Source organism: Macrobrachium rosenbergii, chromosome 2 (genome assembly GCF_040412425.1).
Source record: "Macrobrachium rosenbergii isolate ZJJX-2024 chromosome 2, ASM4041242v1, whole genome shotgun sequence".
NCBI lineage: Eukaryota > Metazoa > Arthropoda > Malacostraca > Decapoda > Palaemonidae > Macrobrachium > Macrobrachium rosenbergii.
The window spans coordinates 55,898,040-55,920,560 of record NC_089742.1 but is presented as its reverse complement, the minus strand read 5'-3'; the positions used below and the strand labels follow the sequence as shown (position 1 = coordinate 55,920,560).

Here is a 22,521-nt window from a genome sequence, read left to right as displayed (position 1 = left end):
TTTAAAGGCACTTGTAAATGCAAATTTCAGAAATTTTATTTCTTAAAACTAGGTGTACATTGAATAACTGAAGATCCACTTAATCCAGTTAAACAATGATAAATGGTAAAAATTAGGATGACAGTAATGTACTTTGACGGCAATATGATGTGGAGGGAGTTAAATGAATCAGTATTGCTGGAAAGGACTCCATTATATGAAATGATGGTAGATCTGAGTGAAGGGAGTTAGAACAGAGTGAATGGAGGTAGAATAAAGTTTGGGGCGGTAGAATAGAGTGAAAAGTTAAAACAGTGAAGGGAAGGTAGAACATAGTGAAAGGGAGGTAGGACAGAGAAGGGAGGTAGGACAGTGAAGGGAGGTAGAACAGTGAAGGGAGGTAGAACAGAGTAAATGGAGGTAGAACAGTGTGAAAGGGTTCAGCAGAAGGCCAGATTCACTGAATCATTTGAATGTGTATTATCTGGGCAAATGGGGCCATTATGGGAGCCCTCAGAGGATAATTAGGACCCCTATAAGCAGTAATCAATTGCCTAAGATCGGCCCTGCCCTTACCCCAATCAACGTTACCCACCCTCCTCCTATCCGTATGAGGAGGTCTATAATGGACTCTACAATTGGGAGGGGGCCCCGGAGAGTCCTATTTCTTTTACATTAACATTTTTGTTCACAAAATTGGAAATTGGGGCCCTTTAGTGGGCCCCAAACTTTCGGGTCCAAAATATAAATGGGGCCCTTGACCATTTTGGGGCCACTGGATTTAGCTTGTCCTGTCATAGCAGCTATGGTTAAATTTTGCATTTTGGGGCACCCCTCACTTTGGGGCCTGGGGGGGCAATTTCAAACAGTCCCCACTGGAAAGCCACTGTGGGTGGAGTCACATAAGCATGTTTTCAATCATCTTTTAGTATCTAGCTGCAAACTTTTGGACAATATTGCCAAAAACCTAGTCATTTGTTCCCATGACCTAACCATCAATTTGCCCAAATTGATTTCAGATATTTACTCAAGTTCTTGCTAGTGCACAACCTCTTCGAAGAACATACAGTATGTAGTTTTATACACAACTATTTAAGATATTGCTATTTGGTACAAAGTTTGGTGGCAAGAAGCTAAACAATGCCAGAAAACATGCTCATGTGACACTACCCTTAAAATATATGTCTTGGTCCTCGGCCCCACAACTAATCTATGACTCACACAACATTTCCTTCTGGAATGTGTTTCACCTAATTCTTTGCAGCGTCCCAAGTGTAATCCTTTCTTAAATTATACAGATGGAGATATCTATTTTATGAAATTTATTGATTGAATACAAAAAAGGGTTTATATAATGCAGTACAGGCAAGATAATTTGTGGAATTTACCAAAATAATTCAAGAAACTTACAGTTGTTAGATTTTATGTTCATCTCCAAGGGGCTGTTACTAAACATGATGCCCCACAGAGCTTTCTGCAACATTAAAACAAAATATACATTTTTCATATTATACCTAACCTGCACTGCATTATATACACCATCTTCTCTACTGTTCTATATAAAATATTTCATTATCTACGTGCAGCACTTATCCTTAGAATTACCTGAAATCTAAAAATTCTTCATAAGAAAATTAAAGTTAACTTTAAACCATGGTAGATCTAAGCCGGCTGTCCGCGGTGAGCTAGCCTATGGCAGTTGATGTTTTTCTATAGAACTTTACCTGCTGAACAAGAATTCAAGGTAATATTTTGGCGGCCAAAAGTAATTGAGCTGTAATTTACCTTAGAAATGTAGCCGACGGTAAGAGGGGACCTGTTGGGAATCTGGGTTTTGGGCAAGTGAAAACACTTTCGAGAATAGCTAACGTGGGGGACCGTTGAATCCGGGGTTCTGGGTGGGGTAAATAACTTGGAAAAAGGTTTGGGCACCTTACTGTTGTGTTTCCTGTTACATATGCCATTTGAAACAAAAAACAAGCGTAAAAAAAAGGCCGAATAAATGGACAGCGAGAGCCGTTCCGAAGGCACTTTTCACGCATGCATCGATTTACAGGGGAGCTTTCGGTTCACCCAATGCCCCTAACTGTGAGAGTAGTTGGCAGGTGTTTTGGGGGTTGGGGTACTAAACCAATCATGTTGTAATATTAACTTTTTCTACAGTTTTTTGGTTGCTAATTATGAATTTACCTTTAATTTTTGGCACTCGAGTGTAATTAACCTGTGAAGTCCAACAAGGGGTTTCCATATGCAATCTTCTTAAGACAGAGCACGGGTACGTCTGTTTCGAACGGTTCATATCCCATCCAGCAAGTGCAATAACTTGTTAACGTATCGGTACCCAACAACCCCCCCGGGCCAGTACTAAACACGGCGAAGGGACATTTCCATTTGGCCGACAACAAACTGATGCACAGCCAGTATCAGAACCCCTAAAAGTTTAGAAAAATCTAGTTGAAAAGGTAAAAACAGGGTGTTTTTTATATGGAAGAATTATTTTATTGGGCAACTGTTATTTACCGCCACGTCTCTACGTAAGTCCTACGTCACTTTACCAACTCGTACTTTCTGTGCAGTGCCATAACCTCATCTCCCCCCCAACCCCGGCTGAACACATGGCTCCCTAGTGGTTACGTAACACAAGATGGCGGCTTTGTATACCTGTTAAGTTTCTTCACCCTGGTCGCAAGCAACAAATAGTGTCCAGTTGAGCTAGACAATGGCAATTGACATTTTTCTGTGTTGTTTTGCTTGCTTTACATGAATTTAGGGTAACATTTTGCTGGTAGGCTGCTGCTAAGCTGTAATTTACCCTTGAACTGTATGCGACCCACACTATAGATGTGCAGTTTTCGGTAAATTTTTAGAAAGAGGAACCAGCCCAAAATGACATGGAAATATGTTTTTCTAGGTGATTTTGATGTGTTTTTGCACGAATATCACCTTCATTTTCCTCGGAAATTAACGGTTTTAGACTTACTCGAGCACCTGCAGTTTCCAGCCCATTCTCGATCGCCGACCGAAATCGTGAAGAACACCAAAACCAATATGGCGAAGCGATACAAAACAACAACAAACAAAGTAGTTCCGAAAGTTTGCTGAAACGGTAAAGGGGGACCCCATTGGGAAACCGGGATTTTTGGGTGGGGGGAGTCAGATACGAGTGGCGATGACCACCGAAAACCTTATATATCAACAGTAACAGGGGACCCTGTTGGGAACCGGGGTTTTTGGGTGGGGGGATGCAGATACGGTGTGTGTAGGAGCAAAATAACACACAATTTAGCAATAGGTTGACCCCTTACTCTGCAATCGAGATGCGGGCAAGGCTAGCTACTACCAGCATTACTGATAAATTAGTTGTTAACGGTGAATATGTTTGTGTGTGCTGTCAGTAAGGTCAGTAGGCGAAAATGGGCGCCGCGCCTCCGCATATTTAAAGATTATTGGCAAGCACGACATGTTCTGGCAAGAGGTAATGTTGCACTCGCGCACTTCCACAGGGGTTACAGTAAGTTGCGTGGAACGGGCGCTCGCGCCTTATCCGCATATTTAAAGATTCTGGCAAGCCGCGACATGTTCTGGCAAGAGGAAATGTTAGCTGCTGCGCGCTAGCCCACAGTACATACAAAAAACACGACTAGCCTAGGCAAAAATGTGATGATTTCTGGAATCTCGTGAGTGATATCGTCTTTTAAATTCAAATAAAGTCTATATCACAACCTACGACAAACCTTATATTTACCTTATAAAGCAGGGGCAATTCTAAGCCGCTGTCCATGTGGAGGTAGCCTATGGCAGTTGACGTTTTTCTATAGAACTTGACCTGCTGGAACAAGAATTCACAAGTAAAATTTTGTCGGGTCGGTTGCAACTAAAGCGTAATTGAAGCTTGAAGACTGCACACCGGTACATGGGTCCCCTGCACTGGCGCGCCACAGCTCAAGGGTAAATTAGTTCAGCTGCAGCCGACGGGCAAAATGTTACCCTAAACTCATGCAAAGCAAGCAAAGCAACACTGAAAAACGTCAACTGCCACAGGCTACCTCAACTGCACACTAACCGCTAAGCTTCAGATCGGGGCGTAAGAAACGTAAACGTAAACAAATCCGCCATCTTGAGTTACGTGAACCACTAGGAGCCATATGTTCAGTAAGGGGGAAGTTGGTACCGCACAAAGGTACAAGTTGGTAAAGTGATGTAGGACTGTTATGTTGAAACATGGCGGTAAATGACAGTTACCAAAAAATAATAATGCTCCCACGTGAAAGCACTTAAAACCTAATAACACCAAAACACAGGTGACCTAACTACCTAATAATAAAGAAGATAGCTTAGAACTTACCTATTTAAAGGGGTGGAGGATACAACTCAGCCGCCGCCTTTATTTAACGCGTGGAGCCTCGTCTTCGGTCATCGGAAGTGGATTTTAAATATGCCATGCCATACCCGACTTGGTTGTACCCCTACGTCCGTACCTAGGCGTCGTCTCACGGTTCCTCCACCTCTTCTCAATAGTGTTTGTATGAGCACCAGTTACTGGGTCCACAAAGTTCATGGAGTGGTTGACGGTTATGTGTACGTAGCCTTCGTCCTTCAGGCAGTCATAAAGCTCTCCAGCAATCAGATACAATAGTTGTCCCGGTACAATGTGGTCCTTTGATGACAGCAAGCAAAGTCAAGCTAGTTCTGTTGTCTACTGGCACCAAAAACTCTTTGAGTCTGCCTGCAGACACCACCAAAAACCCACTGGCCTTCAATGACCCTGCCTACATTATACTTGCGCTACAAACTTTTTGCTTTCACAATCTCAACAGTTGTACCGGGCCACCTATTTGCTTCTTCTGCCGGATACACCAATTTACTATGACCTGAAACCAAAATTCGGTTAGGGAAGTGAATAAAGGTTGATCACAAAACCATCCACTGAAAAAATAAACCAAAAACTTACTTCCTGCAGTAGCTGGACCAGTCATTAATAGCCACGTCACTTAAAACCTAGTCTCTGTCCTCACAACCCTATAGTTAAAGAAATCACTAACGAAATGTAAGTGAAGAAGAGGACAGTCTCGACATCCATGAGGGACCCAGAAAACCAGGTGCCCTTAAACAATGAGAGGTAGTAATTGCACCTCCTTCTCTTCTGCTTCTGGCGTGGGGCATACGACCTGTCGCACCTGAAAGTAAGGGGAAAAAAAAATTGCTAACGTTACAAACCTCAAAAATGAAAATATAATGAACGACACAACCAATGGTATAGCTCTTTTAAGGAATATTTTAGCCTACTTTAGTTTTGAAACTGCGTTGCAGTTAGATGTAAAAATCAACAGGTGGTGTAACTAATAACCTGAACACTTTCTGCAGGTCAAGCCTCTACACTCCTTTGCCACAGTGAGGGCAAAAGGCTTGTTTCCTCAAAAGGCCGTGGTCTTGCGAGAATTCTATAAAGGCGTTCATAATGCCCTGAGTAATAAGAAGAGAAATCCTTGTAACTAAAAGCACCGCGCAGGTAGTGGCAAATTCCCCTGGTTACAGGCTCAGAAGAGCAGGAGGTTCCGGGAGTCACGTCCCGCCATCGTGCTGGGTTGAAGGGTGAGTGAACTGTGCCGTGAACTGCACCGGAACAGGGTAGGAAGGATGGTTGGGGGCTAAAAGTGTATTTCTGCTTTCAGTTTTGGGGTATGAACAGCGCTGCGCGCCTTATCCGCATTTTTAAAATAATCTGGCAGGCTCATATGCTCTGGCAAGCGGTAATATTGAGCTGCGCGCAACCACAGGGCTTTACAAAATATGTAATAAAAGTTTCTGTTAACGTCACTGAGAGAAAGTGGTAGCGAACGTCCTGCAAGACCCTTCTCCTCCTACCCCATATACATGTTTCAGGTGTCTGGCCACAAATGTAAAGTAATTTTTGTTTATTTATGGTAAAATCATGTTGCAAGAGACGTCAATATATTTGTGAACAGAAAAGTGTTGGAAAGAAGGTTGTAGGCACAAGCTAAACGTATAGGAAACTGTTATAAAACAGTTGAGCAAAAAGGAATACATGTAACTGAGTTTATGTATCCCCAAATCTCCACCTGGGTGAAACGTAATGTTGGGGTAACGTTGCAACGTGATTGGTTGGGTACAGCCACCCGCCAAAACCCACCAACTACTCTCTCAATTGGAGGCATTGGTTGAACCGAAGCCTCTGTAAGACGCGCATGCGTGATATGGCCTGGAATCAGCAGTAGTAGTGATATGTGAAAAGTACCTTTGTAATGGCTCGTGCTGTCCATTTATTCCCACTTATTTTTACGCTGTTTTCGTGGTTCCAAGTGACATAAATAACTGGAAATACAACAATAAGTTGCCCAAACCTTTTCCTAGCTTATTTACCCCACCCAGAACCCGGATTCCCAACGGGTCCCTCACCGTGAGCTGTTCTCGAAAGTGTTTTACCCACCCAGGACCCAGATTCCCAACCGGTCCACCTCCACTGGCCGGGTTACAGTTCTAAAGGTAATTTACAGCTTAATTACAGCCGAGCGACAAAATATTACTTTAAATTCTTGTTCAGCAAGTAAAGTTCTATAGAAAATGTCGACTGCCATAACCTAGCCCACCGCGGACAGCCGGCTTAGATCTACCAAAGCAGGCCCTGGATGGTCGATATCGCTGTCCAAGATGAATTATCAGTTTCGGCCGCGGGTCGTTGTCGGTCACTATGAGGTACATATAATTTCCCAGCTTCAATAAAAGTTGTGATGCAACTGACCCTGTTCTTTATCGAAATTGTCTATAAACAAATATCTCGCTAAATACTGTTCGAGATATTGTTTCTCGTTACCAGGCGTCCTCGAAACCACTCTTTATATCACACCAAAGGCGCTCAATGTTTTATATGGTGCACACTACTATCGTCTCTGTCGACAAATTGTTCGCTGTGATTGATCACTTTGTGCGTGTATCCTTCTTCAGCAAGTGTGCGATACGCTGCCCACCCATCACTAATCACAACAGAATTAGGTAAAATAGTTTAATAAGAGGAATAAGCGTCTCTGCACTTCTGTCTTGGCCTTCTTTGTTAAGGGGAATAACGGATTTTTTCTTAGAGATTCGCTCTATTCCCCCAAACAACAACACTTGGGTAAGTTGTCAACCACGATTGTATTTGCGATGTACGAAGAGCGTTTCGTCGATCTCCGCAATGACGTCACGACCATCAATTTGCGGTTGGTTGGAAAAACCATTGTTCTGTGACTTCGAACAAAACGACGCCAATCTACGCTTTGTTCTACTTGACCACTTTAGGCACCCGTATAATAGTCATATGATCAAAAGATTTTCTTAACCAATGGTTTTACAAACAAAGCAACTGCCCACGGCTTCCATGAACACTGTCTAAAAATATCCCCTTAAAAAGGCTAACCTAATACTAACACTTTCTACTTCCTTCTGCTTATTAAGCTTCCTTCGACGGGCCACACAAAAATTTATGCCTTGTTTCACTATATGTACAAGTTATATCACATTGAGGACAAGTTACTGCTGTAGGTAAAACACCATGTTCCTGCAAAAATGTGATGATTTTGGAATCTTGCGAGTGATATCGTCTTATAAATTCAAAATAGTCTATATCACAACCACGACAAGTTATCTGAACGACGGCCATGCTTAGTACTGATGAGTTAGCCTAGAGTAATGCCTGAAGCGCCACGGTGGCAGGAATATTTGAATATAATTGGCTTTCGTTTGTTTAAAATGAGCCAATTATTTCAAAGTATCAAGTCATGTGGTGCGTGAATAAGTCACGTGAGGCAATCAAACGAAGTGTATAGGTGGAACAAAAAGAGGGGGGGGGGAGCTCTGAAGTCATTTTTTGGAGGGAGTCAAAGGGTGAACATCTCTCTTTAATAGCCACTTGCCTTAGTAAAAAAACAGAGTCCTCATTTTTTGTAAACGTAACAAAAATCGATTACCTATGTTCTATTCATCTCCGGGCATAACTAATAGTATATTCCTAATCAGAAAAGTGCGATTTATGCGTTTCTGAAGTATTTATCGGTCCCTAAGCTGGTTCCTCTTTCTAAAATAATACCCAGTTTTCAAGGGTCAATTACATTTCAGTTACAGCCGACCGCCAAAATGTTATTTTAAAATCTTGTTCAGCACGTCATATAACATAGGAAAACGTCAATTGCCATAGGCTACCTCACCGCGGACAGCCAGCTTAGAATTACCTAAACCATTATTGTATTCTGGCCCTGAAAATATTTTTTGTATATTATGTTTGCTTTGAATTTTTGCATTCGTTTTACTTACAAAAATTTACTTTTAATAACACTGGGGACCAAAGGGAGAAAACGGTTTTGGGTGGGGGAAAACAAAATGACTATAATACAGGAATCAATTTACCCTAACCTAAATGAAGGGCTTCGCCTCCCTGGACCCCCAACCCAACTCAGTCCTGGTCGTTTCGGCCATAAGTCATTAGCCTCAACATCCAAACTGGCAAATGGCCGAAATGGGTGTATATAATACTTTGATCCTCGAGGGGGTAGTATTAAATATGGAGCCCAAGGCACTTCTACAAAGTCTTAAAGCCTAAACTTCATATGGTCTAAAGTTGCGACAGCCCAACATAACCTAGCCAAGGGCACTTGGTCTGGTAAAACTTTACCTTAGTTGCACATCCTGATTCCCGCCAGTTGTCGATCGGGACAGGTTCCTCATACATACACAACCTTTCCTATAATGCTATGTCCTGACCAAACCAGACCTTACCTACCTAACCTAACTTAGGGTGATGTGCCCTGACCTGGCGGGGGTGAAAAATGCTGTAACTGGTCTGTTTGGCGACTGGCAGGAATCAGGCAGGACAATTACAGTAAAGTTTAACCCCAGGACTTCACCCTATTGCATAGACTAACTGGCAAGTAAACATTACAAGACCTTAACCTAATCATATTGAGAACTGTCAATAGGATTAACCTCCTTGTAACTTTTTTCCCCGCCCCACCAACCCAAAACCACCCCCTCCACACCGTGGTCCCCCAAGTTACTGAATATGGCCTGTGAACGGGGTTTACTATCCTAGCCTATCTCAAAAGCAAGCATTTGCTCAGAAAACCAATGACAAACACATTAAACCCTCAAATTAAAACAAAGTCCAATATTCTAATTAAAACGAAAACATTCTAAACTCCAAAAGGCGAATAGGGTTAAAATTAAAAAAAAAAAAAAAAAGACATACACCTGCACTGGGCCCTTTCACCAGTTTAAGAGATCAACTAGCCTAAATCATGGCACAAGGTATGCTTTACGATGTCGGACTACTTCCTTTTCATGTTTCAACCCTGGATTACAATAAGCTCAAAACTTCATTGTTCAAATACCGTACCTAGGCGGCAATCTTCCTAAAGGACTATAACTTGATAAGCGTGAACTCATGGAACAATCGCACTTAACCCATCGTTTCGTTCAGATATCAACCAAAAGTGAACAGGACAATTCTTCTAACCTTTTTCATAGGGGAAGTTGTCAACCTCAGGAGGACATTTGCTCAAAAGCAACTATTACCGGACGGAAGCTTAACATAAAGTCCTAAACAATTCTATGGATCGTAAAGCACTGGAACACTTACGTCACAGTCACGTGGAAGGAGGAACACTTTTAGGGTCCGTGAAAGAAAACTGATTACACCACTTATCTCTTCTTTTTATTACCACATTTTGACTAAATTAGGGAACGTACAGAATGACATAAAACGCTGGGTGAACAAATTAGCTAAAAGAAATAAAGCAATAATGTGAGGGTTAAAAAATTAAAAGTAATAAAGAGGACAAATATTAAAGACGATGATGATATTCAGAATAGTGATGGACGAACATAGTACTCAAATATTAAATGTTTAAACAATACAGCATAACCAAACAAATGTAAGCTTCACTAAGAAATATCCGAGCATAGAAAGGTCTAAATTTCTTGTAACAGCACCAAGTACGCACAGTGCTATAAAATATATACTTTTTTGCAGCAGCAGCAAATTGTATCATACCAAAAAAAGTACAGTAAAAGCAGACTTAATACCAAATAAACTTTATAAAGACTGGTGGGAGAGAGTTTTAGATATATGCAGTGAGCACGATATTAACGTAGTGGTACAACTCTAGCGCAAAACTATCGCTTAAAAAAGAAATGGAAGGCAGAGAGAGAGAGAGAGAATATAGAATTTTGGCCGAAGGCCAAGCGCTGGGACCTATGAGGTCATTCAGCGCTGAAGCGGAAATAGACAGTATAAAGTTCTGAAACGTTTAACAGAGGACAAGCTCGCTGTTGCACTATGAATCAATATTATTGTTAGGAGAGGGTGGAAAGGAAGGTGGAAGAAAGAGAATATGAACGGAAGTACAATAAAAGGAATGAAAGGGGTTGTAGGTAGGGGCCGAAGGGACACTGCAAAGAACCCTGAGTGATCCCTACAATGAACCGCATGAAATGCATTGACGGTACTACCCCCTACAGTGGAAATGGAAGGTAGGATTATCTACGAAATTATAAAATGTAGAACGAACGTGAATACTGTCCTGAAACACAATTTTATTAGAAAATGAATTATCATAAGATATAATGCTGGGTGTTTTGTAAGTTGCTGAAGATTCAGAACAACTTTTAGCCTCGGTTTGACTGCGGTAATGAAGAATTAAAAATTCTAGCTTACTTTCTAGTAGTATTGTGTATATACTGTGCATTATACCTACATCCCATTTAATAAAAATTGCGTTTTACATTTCCTGTAATCCTCAAAACCTTACCTTCCAAGGAGCTTGGTAATTTACGGCGTACGTCTCTCTGTCCGTATCGTTCATTGATGTAATCAAAGCAACACTGCCCGAAAACGTAGACAAGCTGTGTCATTCGAAGGTTTTAGTATCTGATTAAAGTTGACAGCTGGTGCAATGCTGTAGAATACTTTGATATATATATATATATATATATATATATATATATATATATATATATATATATATATATATATATATACTGTATAGTGTGCATGGGGCTTTCTCATTTTTCTCTGTAGTCCTAAACCTTTTCGACACCGCAGTACCTTTTGTTCTCTTTTATCATGTTAGATTATCCTATTTATCCCTTCATTTGGTTTTTTTTAATATATAGTACTGTTGCAGTTATTCAATTATTTCTTTCTTTTCAACTTTCAGTCGCAATTTTCATTCTTTATTCACTTCGTCCCTTATGCAAATTTTCTATCGAAGGTATCCAATTTGCTACCAAATATCTTATTTTTCGTAATTTCCATTTTCTAAAAAATATGTTTTTCATATAATTTCTTTATGCAGAGTAACATTTTTATTGACCAGTTTCCATGGTATTTATTTTGACTTTCGATTTTTGTTTAAGACATTTACTGTTTTAGGAAACCTTTTCATGCATATATTGTTGGTATAATGATGTTTCACAGGAATAGGTTTGGTACTGTGTGTGTACAATACACTAGCTTATGGTTTGTGGAGGTTATACGTGCAAAGTATTGCATTTCTGATATATATATATATATATATATATATATATATATATATATATATATATATATATATGGTTTATAGGCTATTAAATAGTTGCCTTTCAATGTTTTATGGCATGAAGCGAAGTATCTATTTCATTTGTTCATCTCATAGTTTAAGTTTGATTAATATTTGCATCCAGTGCTTATGAGTGGCAGTTACAAGAATGCGCAAGCCTGTATCTGTAACAAAGTTACCAATTATGAAGAACTTGGATTATGCTTTGGAAACTATACACTATCTTGGGAGGTCTTCAGTTTCATCCATTCATTGCTTGTGAGTTAGGCCTTATGTAGTATAGCCTATTTGTTTCTGAGATGTTCTTCACTATGGCACAGTGGTCAGAGGTGCCTTCATACCACTTAAATTAGTAGCAGTAAGTTTTAGATTCAAGTCATAATGGAATGGAATATAGAGTTTAAGCCAAAGGCCAAGCACTGGTTCTATGAAGTCATTCATTGCTGAAAAGGAAATTCATAGTAGTTAGGTTTGCAAGTGTAACAGGAGGAAAACCTCGCAGTTGCACTATGAAATAATTGTCAGGAGAAGGTGGATAGCCAGATGGAAGAAAGATAATATGAATGGAGGTACAGTAAAAGGAATGAAAGGGGTTGCAGCTAGGGGCCAAAGGGACGCTGCAAAGAACCTTTAGTAATGCCAACGGTGGACCCCGTGAGGTGCACCGACGACGCTAAGTCCCCTACGGGGTCAAGTGATAATGTTACAGTACCATACACTGCTTCTGAAGTTAACACCAAGTCATACCTATTTTGTGCACGCTTGTTCCAATTTCAACTTGAGGTTCTGTTCATGTCTTGCTTTTCACCGAATTCCACTTCCTCTTATAGATTCCCATATGTTAGGCTTTTCACTTTTATAAGTCCTGTGCTTACCATTTAGGAGTAAATGCTGTATTTAGCTCACAGTACCTTATAATAATGCCAAGATAATTGCTCATACTTTTTTGTAAAAAGACATTGCTTTCGGTTGGTGGGCAATGTGCATTTCAGCCATCAGGAATTGTAACCTGGCCCTTAACTATGATTTTCATCAAACTTGATTTCAATTTGACTGTTACCACTCTAAGGTTTCTCAAAGCACTGTTCCCCCTTTTTTTTTTGTTTTGTAGTTAAGTAGATTCATGAACTGCAAATGTGTTGTAGGCCATTTAATTGAACTTATTAGCAGAACTACCCAATTAACAAATGGTTTTATGACACAGTTCAAGTACATTACATGATTTTTAACGATAAATCCGTTCAGGTTAAGTGACACAGTGTGGTAGGTATCACAAATACAAAACATAAAGCAATAGGAAGAGGGAAGAAAATTTTATTTAAATTTTATAAGAAAAATGGCAGTGACAGGTTGAAAATGAGTATGAGCAGAAAAATATTTGCAGATAAAATCTAATGTATTCTGGTATAACTATGGTATTTTTATGTATGGAAATACCACAATTATAACAGACTAACAATAAAAGTGCCTAGGAAAACGAAATATAACTTTATCTAAAAGTACAACAAAAATCTAACAAGATTTTTGATATGGCAGTGTAATCCTGACAAATCCTTTAGGGATGTGCCTACATTCTAGTTCTTAATATCTAGCACCACATAGACTTTTTGAAAAAAAAATATATTCTACAGCTATGAAATTTATAAATATCTAATGATTCTGTGAATATATAAACAAAAACACATATACAGGCAACAAATACCAAATATCAAAGATCAAGTATATTCAGTAAACCTATAAATTTCATATATATCTCTCTCTGATTACAGATTATCACAACTTTACACTACAGTGAATTGAAAAATTACAAAAAAAATTACAAAAAAATTTCACCACATCACACTAACCAGATGGGAATGATACCTGATCCTTATTTAAATTAAGATACCTTGCTACATTGTGCAGTTCATTATCCAGCGATATACATTTGGTGAAAATAAATAAACAGAATAATGGCAGAATCTTCGAGATAGATCAATTTCACTTGATCAGAAGCACCTTGTGGACATATCAAGTACCCATTTGAGCATATAACTGATGTACTTGAAACGAATGTAGGAAAACATCAAAAAGAAGGCCCGGATTCTTACAATACACACAGTTACATATTTTAGGCATATTAAAACTACAACTTTTGGGTGGTGATCAGATGATGATTTCTTGGTAACGATGAACTTCGTAGATCCCAAAAGGAAGCCACAAAGACTAGACACTGAAAAGTCATTTATCAATTATGGCCTAAAAGGGCCAAATACACACTTGTAAAGATATTTTTTTTTTTTCGTTTATGTTAAAAGTGTGTTATCACTACGTTTTCCCAAAACCATCTAGTTTTTGATGCACACCTGGCATCTCGATACTCTAGTACGCAAATTACCAGCTTTAAGAGTTTCTGAAACTGGTCTAGAAAATTGGTCTCTCTCCTCAATAGTGGCTAACCAAAAACTGAATTTGTTAGCAAAGTAATGACAAGTCCCTCTAGCACCATTGCACTCAATAAATGGAGTAGCTCTGAAATCTTCAAGGCAAGAACCAGGGCTACTGAGTGACTGTCCTCCACCTTCTGCTCCAGCTGCTGTATGCTGTAAAAAACAAAAGTAATTTAGAATAACATATTGTATTTACAGTAAATTATAGTTTCAATGACTCCCTTAAATTAACACAATTACATACCTTTCTCCATAAAGGAATAAAAATAATTTTTTTTTTTTTGCACGAAAGTTTTTGAAGCATCAAGTTCTTTATCACTCACGAAACTTTTTCGTAAATCTGACATTCAGAAGTTTGTTTTAGTACAATAGATTTATAAAATAACAGGCTGTATTATTATTCAAGTACATACTCGTATGTATGTGATCATGGTACTGTACTTTGATTTTCAAACTAATAAAATTTTTATACACTGCACCAGTCATTTACTATAAGGTAAGCATTTTGATCCCAAAATGTCGTAGGGAGGCCACATTTGATGATCTTAAGTGCATTATACACTAATCATCACACCATCAGGCAAGATGCTGTCCTGTGATAGAGCCATCAAGTAACCTGGAGATTAGCTGGCCCATTTTCTGCACATCATCTACTAAAATGACTAGAGCCATGAGTGTGACATTATTAAGGTTGAAAGAATAACCAATGTCCATGAAACTCCCATTAAAGACCTTATAGTATTCAACTTTTTAGAGCCAGAAATCAAGAAATTTCAAAAATAGTTCCAAAATATTTTTAAAAAAAGCTTCTCATTGAAGGGTCCTGTATGAAGACTTGACTGATGTAGTGGTCAGACCAGAATAGTTGGAAATAAATTGAGAATTTAATGTCTCAGTATTGACAGTTATGCCTCCTTACTAGAAAGCTACCTTTTTTCAAAGGTCCTACAGCACATTATACCATAAAGTCATCCAAGTGCATGGGAGTTTTCTCTCATAGCTATAACTAAATGTAGTATATGATATCAACTGGGTGCAGCCTCAGAGTATGGAAGAAGCTTAATTAACCATGGCTTATGCCTGGCTAGGGACTTTTACTCTTTGTAGTGAAGCTAGGGCAAAATTTTTTCCTCATTAACTTTGATAAATATAGGATTTCTAAGGAGTTCTTACAATTCAACAGTTCTTTCTGACATAGCTATAAAAATCAGGAATGGGTTCTCTATCTGGTAGGGTCTCATTTTGGAAAGCAAACACCTACCTTTAGTTCCATAACAATGATCTCAAAAGGGTATTCAGTCCAAATCCTGCACAGTAGTTATTAAAGGTCTACTCCAATGGCATAATTTAAAACAGACTCCACAAAATAAAATGTACTACATACATATGTAAAAAGTAGAAAAAGAGAGAATGCAAAAAAATAATAAAGATACAAAGTTGCCTATGAAGCTAGGAAAATGTTTCTATTAATTTCTGAGAGGAGGAAAAACTATGCCTCTCCTGGGGATCAGAGGCTTTCAGCAAGGAGTTATTTACCTTTTAGATGGTACTGTGGTGGCAATCTCCCTAATGAATCTATAATATAGATACCCTAGCTGCTGCCATTTCCATTTTGAAATCATTAACATCTGTGGGATGATTTGGTTGTCTTGTTATACTCTCTTGTTTAGGGAACAGATATATTGTATGTAGTATTCATGTTGTGTTTTTGTGTGACCTAGAGGTTGCTGATAGATAACAGTGCACCTTACACTGTCGAAACACATAACACACATGCACAGACATTCATCAAAATAGTTTTAGTTTTCATTATACCCTTATGAAGTGTTTCATTCAATTATTTTTTAACTTATGTTAATTGGAGTACTACTTGGTTTGTTAAATGTCTTACTGGTTACTAAGGTACAGATACTAATACAGTACATATACAGTAATGCACACACAAACACCTTACATACGGATTTTTGTAAAATGAATAACATATTTCTCACATTGCTTGTTTCTTATTTAAAATATTAGTAATTTACAGAATTGTCACTAGAAGAGGGAACAAATGAAGATTTCTTGTATTTCTGTTTTGGTTAATGCTAGGTACCATACATTATCAAAACATATAGCACATGCTCGAACTAGGTCACCCAACGAGTGCCATACATTAAGTTGATACAGTAGCTTTTATTGAGCTCATATGCATTGTTGTGTTCAGTTTAAAATTAATGGTGTCTACATTTTAAAGGGCCAATTTATCAACAAAGGCTAGTATATTATATAGTGGTGTATAGCTTTTTACCTAATTTTCAAAGTGAGTTGTACTTATTTATATATTTTCAAATTTACCTGGGGATTGGAACTTCTGACCTTTGAAAAAACAAGGGACAACAAAGAAAGCCCAGGAATACATACCATGACAAACGAGTAACCAATCCACATGCCTGACCATCCAACTGGACACTGTGGAACATTTAGAGACTGGCTGTGAACTGCAATTACATTTGAAGGTGCTTCACACACCACACACCTGCAAATAAATATTTAGATAAAACACCTATTCTCATATTTGTTGACAACTGGATGAAAACTATCAATCATAAATACTTTCAAAATTCTACTCATACCTGCTCATATAGTATTTAAATAAGTAAATATTTTCCAAATTGGTTAGTTTTATGACTATAGAAAAATATAGGTATATGGTCCTATTTTCTGAACATAGTCATATTTTCTTCCAATGTAGCATTCCAGCTGATATTAAGCAATCCTGACAAAAGCCAAAATGTGGGAAATTCTACTGATCCATAGACAGGGCAACAGACAAAAAATGAAGCAGTTAACTGTCGGGGACATGTGGATCCATGATGCACATGTGCAAGGCTACTACTAATCTTCTGACAGAAAAAATATTTCTTTAGATACCTAAATCTATTCTTTGCTACATTTGCCTTCAGGCGAAATGACCTGGTATGTTACCTGCTGTAATTAGCCCCTTTTTTCACTACATTTTTTATGTCCCTGTCATTTTCCCATTCCCCGTCTTAATTTGTTTTTCTAAAGGACTTTTTGGTTTTCCTTTGTTTCTACATTCTGTCACCATTTCTTTTTCCTCTCTCCCTTGCTCAGGTACTTTATTCTTAAATAAATAAACAAAAGACTAGTCCATCTCAAGCTATTCAAAGAGTGCAAACATGGTTTATGTGAAAGCAATATACTGTATTTACTAACATTTGTCAGAGCAACCAACAACAAAACAGGAAAAAGATGTATATCAATACGGGAACCATAAGATCTCATTTGAAATCATAGCATTAATTTCTACTTGAACTGAATATTTAATTAGGTATAAATCAGTTGTTCGCTAATTCCATTGATATTGTCAAAATGCCACAAACAGATCATACAACAGAGTTTAGCCACCCTAAGACCCTTGTTTTAATGGACCAATCGCAACAGCCCCCAAGACAGATTTAACCACAGCCCACCCCTGACCCTTTAACCCATAAAGCACCAGTGGCCTTTGAGGTTGTTGAATGTAGATCTCAAAAGATTAAAATTATCAGAAAATCCTAAGGGTGTGCCACAAGACATCCACCCTTCAAGCTGCTGAATCTGGAAGGGAAAGTATAGATACTTGATGAGTCTCCTGGAAAAAATCCTTAAATGCAAAGGATCCTTTACAAAATCCTGATAAAGAAGTCTTCCAGGGTTGACCAACTTCATTTTCGGTTCTTAGGTACACAACCATTTCGTCTTATCCAACTTAGGCTAATAACTTTGCATTCACACTGATCTTTTTCTTAAAAGTGTCAGTTCCAAAATGACTGCCTTGAGTTCTGCAGGAATGGTAAGTGCATGTTTACTTGCTGTGTAGGAACTTACTGTCATGCCTGAAAGATGAATACTACAGCATGTATCAATTACCCTAACTGCAATAATATACTGAAAGCAAAAGATTCTTGTAAGATTTACCTTGATATGTATGGTCTGATTGCTGTGTCAGCAACAGGCATCATTGGTATGGGATCATTAGTTGATAGCCAGTAAGATTTATCATTGCGAGATGCATAATTGCAGACGTTGTTAAAATCACAGAACATAAATGGCATGGTACTGAATCTTCTAACACATGAGCCAGCTAAACCTGTTGAAAAAATTATTTTATCAAGGTTAAAATATGTTATGCATAATGTACTGTACTTAATGCAGTTGTCACTTGCACTGAAAATGATTGTATTGTATAAAATTTAAGTGAAACCTGTGTAAGGGCTCTAAATTAATATTAATTTCTCTTTAGCATTAATCATCAACAATTAATGTTAGAGCACTTCTTATACTGAATTTTAAAAAATTTGTTTGGGGCATCTAATCAACTAGGGATGTACAGTACCAAAATTAGACCAAAAACTTTAAATCTGAAATGGCTAAATGAATCTTATTTGTTATTACGGTAGGTATGGCACAGACATAAGCCTTGGATATACGTAATTATCAAACAACAATTGCACATAAGTAATCTCTCACTTATCCGGATTAATAGAGCCAAGGCCCCCCGATTGTAAGGGCTTGTGACTGTCCTTACCTAAATCTTGGTGGTGTGCCTTTTCATTTCCTTCCATATATAACAAGGAGAAACCTTCCCATAGCCTATTATGGCCGTCTTCACATGAAGGAACTGTCGTTGTTTGTGAATGACGCACTACCAATGTTCCAGAATAGAACTGCTGCTCTGCTTCACAACTTCTACCAGGCTCTCCTTTTCTTCCATTGAGACCAGGTTGTCCCTAAAAGTGTTTGTTTTTGTAAATAAATATGTATGTAGTACAGTACAGTAAGTTTTCAATTCATATGTCATGGTAATGACATGAATCTCAAAAGGTCCTAGATTCCGAGCTACGGTATATTAAATATGTATTGTAGATTAAACTCAGATCTTTTCATGGTTAATAAACTCAGCACATTATTTATACTGCATACAGTAATAAGGCCAAATACCAAAGGGTTGTATTTCAATGTAAATAACTACTGTATAAAATTATTAGAGAGTTACCATTGCAGAACACCTTTGTAGGCAAAGGAGTGTCAGTTAAGCGAATATGCATACAGAAAGAAAAAATTGTCTTGTACAATACATATTGACAGTAACTAATAAAAATAATGTAGCGAATATGCATACAGAAAGAAAAAATTATCTTGTATAATACATATTGACAGTAACTAATAAAAATAATGTAGCAGAAAAATATAATGTGTATACACATATTCAACCTTTTCTTGTAATCAGATGAAAATTGTACTTAGGAATTGGTCTAACATGGAAATATGTAATTTATACCTTTAACAGTTGACATAGCAAAATTGTACAGTCATGCTCAAAATTGATTCATTTGTATCGTCCAAAATCTCAGACTCAGTGTAACGTTGCTAAGTAGTGATAAACTTTTTTTTTACTTCCAATGACATAAATGTCAATAAGTTTGCAAATTCACAACTAACACTATTTTCCTTATGGGCAAGTGGATGTGATTTCTTTCATGCATTGATATAATTTGTAATCTATGTGACATGAATTAATTTGTTTTAACACTGTTTAGGTAAAAGCACAGTCTGATAAGGTTAACAATCTAGTCACTGCCAGAGTGCTAACTTGCTTCTTGAAGTGGTCTTCATAACTGCCTTTCCAACTTATTACGGTAGACCTAATAAGCTTAACAGTCATAAAAAAAATGTTCAAAATAGGAATGTGAATTACAAAAAGTTTTCTTTGAATTCTGAAGTTTTAGGCTACGTTCAAACTGTCTGTATGTTGCGAAATGATTTATAGGCCTAACGAAAATAATCTGAGTTTTCTCTGATGTAATCCCGTTTACTAAAGGATTTCCTTTTAGAGTACAGTATTTCTTTGACGAATAAAAGATGATGATTCTCTAGATTATATCAAGAAGACAGCTATTAATCTAAATATTTATTAGTAATAATGCAGAGGATTATGTAACACCTTTTTTTCTTAACTGATGAAGAATGTTATTTTCTTGAAAGTCCTTCTGTTTGCTTTTGGCGTATAATTGATTCCTTCATGTACAAGAATGTATAGTTAACTTCACATGCTTTCTGGCTAGAAATTGTTAATATAGAAATGCAATTGCTAGGTGTAATGTATTTTTAGCAGGTAAAGAAAACTAACATACTAGGCTTAGGACAAATCTTGGCATTAACATAAGTGTAACTGCATAGGTGAATATTTGCTAATAAACCATTATTTTTGAAGTGGTTAAGAAATATAACACAACATTATTTTTATGACAATGCAACTATCCCTATAATAAATATAAAATAACATTTTCAAGATTATCTCACTGCCTCTACAGTATTCATTGTAGACGTATGTTCCAGGTGGTTCATGTTGCCACCACTCGAGTGGTCACATCACACAGGCCCTGCCCACCCCTTGATATCAGCGGATGCATTTTAGCTACAGTAAATACTTTTGTATTTATTTATTTATATTTTTTTTTTAGTGTTGAGGGGTAAAAATATTCAAATAGGAATAAATTATTAAAAAAATTTATGGTTGCAATCAAAGCCAATATCATAATGTTATGAAAATTTTTTATGAATTTTCTTATCATTTAAACATTTGAACCTAGGCTTGATAAAGACTTTTTTTAACACATTGGCAATGAGTGGACAAAAGTTTTGAAAATGTTTCGTCACTGTTTTTCTGAAATTTGGTTATAGGCGATATTTTCTTACAGTTTTGATATACAGGTTGACCATCACTAATCCGGCAATCAGTAGTCCGGAACAATCAGTAATCCGGCACAAATTTCGGCTACAGTAATTTCTGTTTCCGCGCTAATTTTCAAATTTCCCAGGTCGCTGCGCTAACTCGCTCGCTGGCCGCTTCGATTTGGTGGCGCAGTGTGCTGCCTCAACAAACTGGAGGTGTTTGTAAACACAGGCATGCTTTTGCTGTTCCATTTTTTACATTTATTATTGTCTTTTGGCCTACGCTATGGTATATCGTATAGGCTACATATACGGTGGCCTAGCCTACATTATACTAAACTCTATTCACATATTAACAGTATTATACAAACATCAACATAACGAATGTGCACCTTTTTCATGGATCTTTTAAAAAGTTATGCTTTACTACATTGTATCCAATTGCGTATATTCTCATATTGCTTTTTTATTATAAATTGCAATCAATGTTTTGTTTTTGGAATCGATAACGCGGTGTTTATTTCGCCGCATTTAACTCAGTTCAGCGAGCTTTTCTTGCTTCTAGTAAGCGTAAATGAAGAGATACTTTTTTTATCTGGGACAAGGATATTTTTCGTTATGCGAAATGTTTTTAAATCGAAATATAACTTAAATACATTTCGTTGTGAAATTAATTTAGCTATTTTTTCGTTAATATGTGACGCTTATGGAATCGCGGCTGGCCGTTTTGGGGCATGTTTGTTTTGTGTAAGAAAAAATCAAGATTTTGTTCGCTATTTTCTGATTTCATCATAATACGAGCTTTACTTATTTATCTGTTATCGGCGTGAAAACAGCAGTAATTTGTATTCTTTCATGCCCAGTAGTTTTGATTAAAATACATTCTCTCCAATTTTATTTACAGTCAAGTTTCATCCATGTTGCCGATGCACGATAATCTATAGTCACTAGCAGCTTGAACATTGCTTCCTCAGCTTCAGCTACAAATTGCAGCATAAAGTTACTGCAGCAGTATATCGTTTCTCCAAAGCGAATGAGGGTATAGTGTAAAAAATATATCAGTCCTATTGTACTGTACTTAACATCATTTGTAACATAACTACAGTAATTGTTTAACCGTATGATGGTTGAAATACAAGCATAACAGTTGTTATCCGGGACGATTATTAGCAAAACAACAGTTTCCCGCTCGGTTGTTTATGGCACGCACGCATTTACGCAAGAGTATAACGTTACTAACAATACTTTTATCATTCTCTTTTACCTTTTAACTAGCAGATGGAATAAAGAGATGGAGGAAAAGAAGTTGGTGTCTCTCGCTGCCTGCGCCATGCGAAATCTAAAAATATTTCCTAAATATTTTCGTTGGTATTAATTGCTAACCCCATTGTAAACTCGAAATATCGTAAGTCTAATTATCGTAACTCGAGCACTACCTGTATTTGATAATTGTCTTTTCTTTATTAACCAACTTGTACTGATTTATGGGATATTTTAATTCTAGGATGAGGTGCTTAGCTACTGGGTTTCGTGTATTCTAGCCTAATAAATGGTTAATCCGGCAAAATGGCTAATCCGGCAAAATGGCTAATCCGGCACCCTCTAGGTCCCAATGATGCCGGATTAGTGATGGCCAACCTGTACTGTATAAGACAAATTTCACTTTTCTGAAACATATTATGGCCTTATTTTATGAAATAATCGGCTTTTTGCATTGAAATAAAAGATAAACGTGCAGCATTTTAGGTTGCCAATTAAGGAATTTTGAATGTAATCCTACGCAGTCATGTCACATCATTTCTGAG

General features: G+C 37.5%; 1 protein-coding gene across 2 annotated transcripts in view; it reads right to left on the bottom strand.

Moving 5' to 3' along the window:
- Positions 1-12,861: 12,861 nt before the first annotated feature.
- Col4a1 (Collagen type IV alpha 1) overlaps positions 12,862-22,521 on the bottom strand; it is a 250,469-nt gene continuing 240,809 nt past the window's right edge. For both annotated transcript variants that reach the window (XM_067118819.1, XM_067118825.1), the window contains 4 exons: positions 18,570-18,771; positions 17,960-18,131; positions 16,400-16,514; positions 12,862-14,149 (listed from right to left, as the gene is read on the bottom strand). In XM_067118819.1, coding sequence (XP_066974920.1) covers positions 13,895-14,149; positions 16,400-16,514; positions 17,960-18,131; positions 18,570-18,771 — 744 coding nt within the window. In that variant the 3' untranslated portion in view covers positions 12,862-13,894. The remainder of the gene's footprint in view (positions 14,150-16,399; positions 16,515-17,959; positions 18,132-18,569; positions 18,772-22,521) is intronic.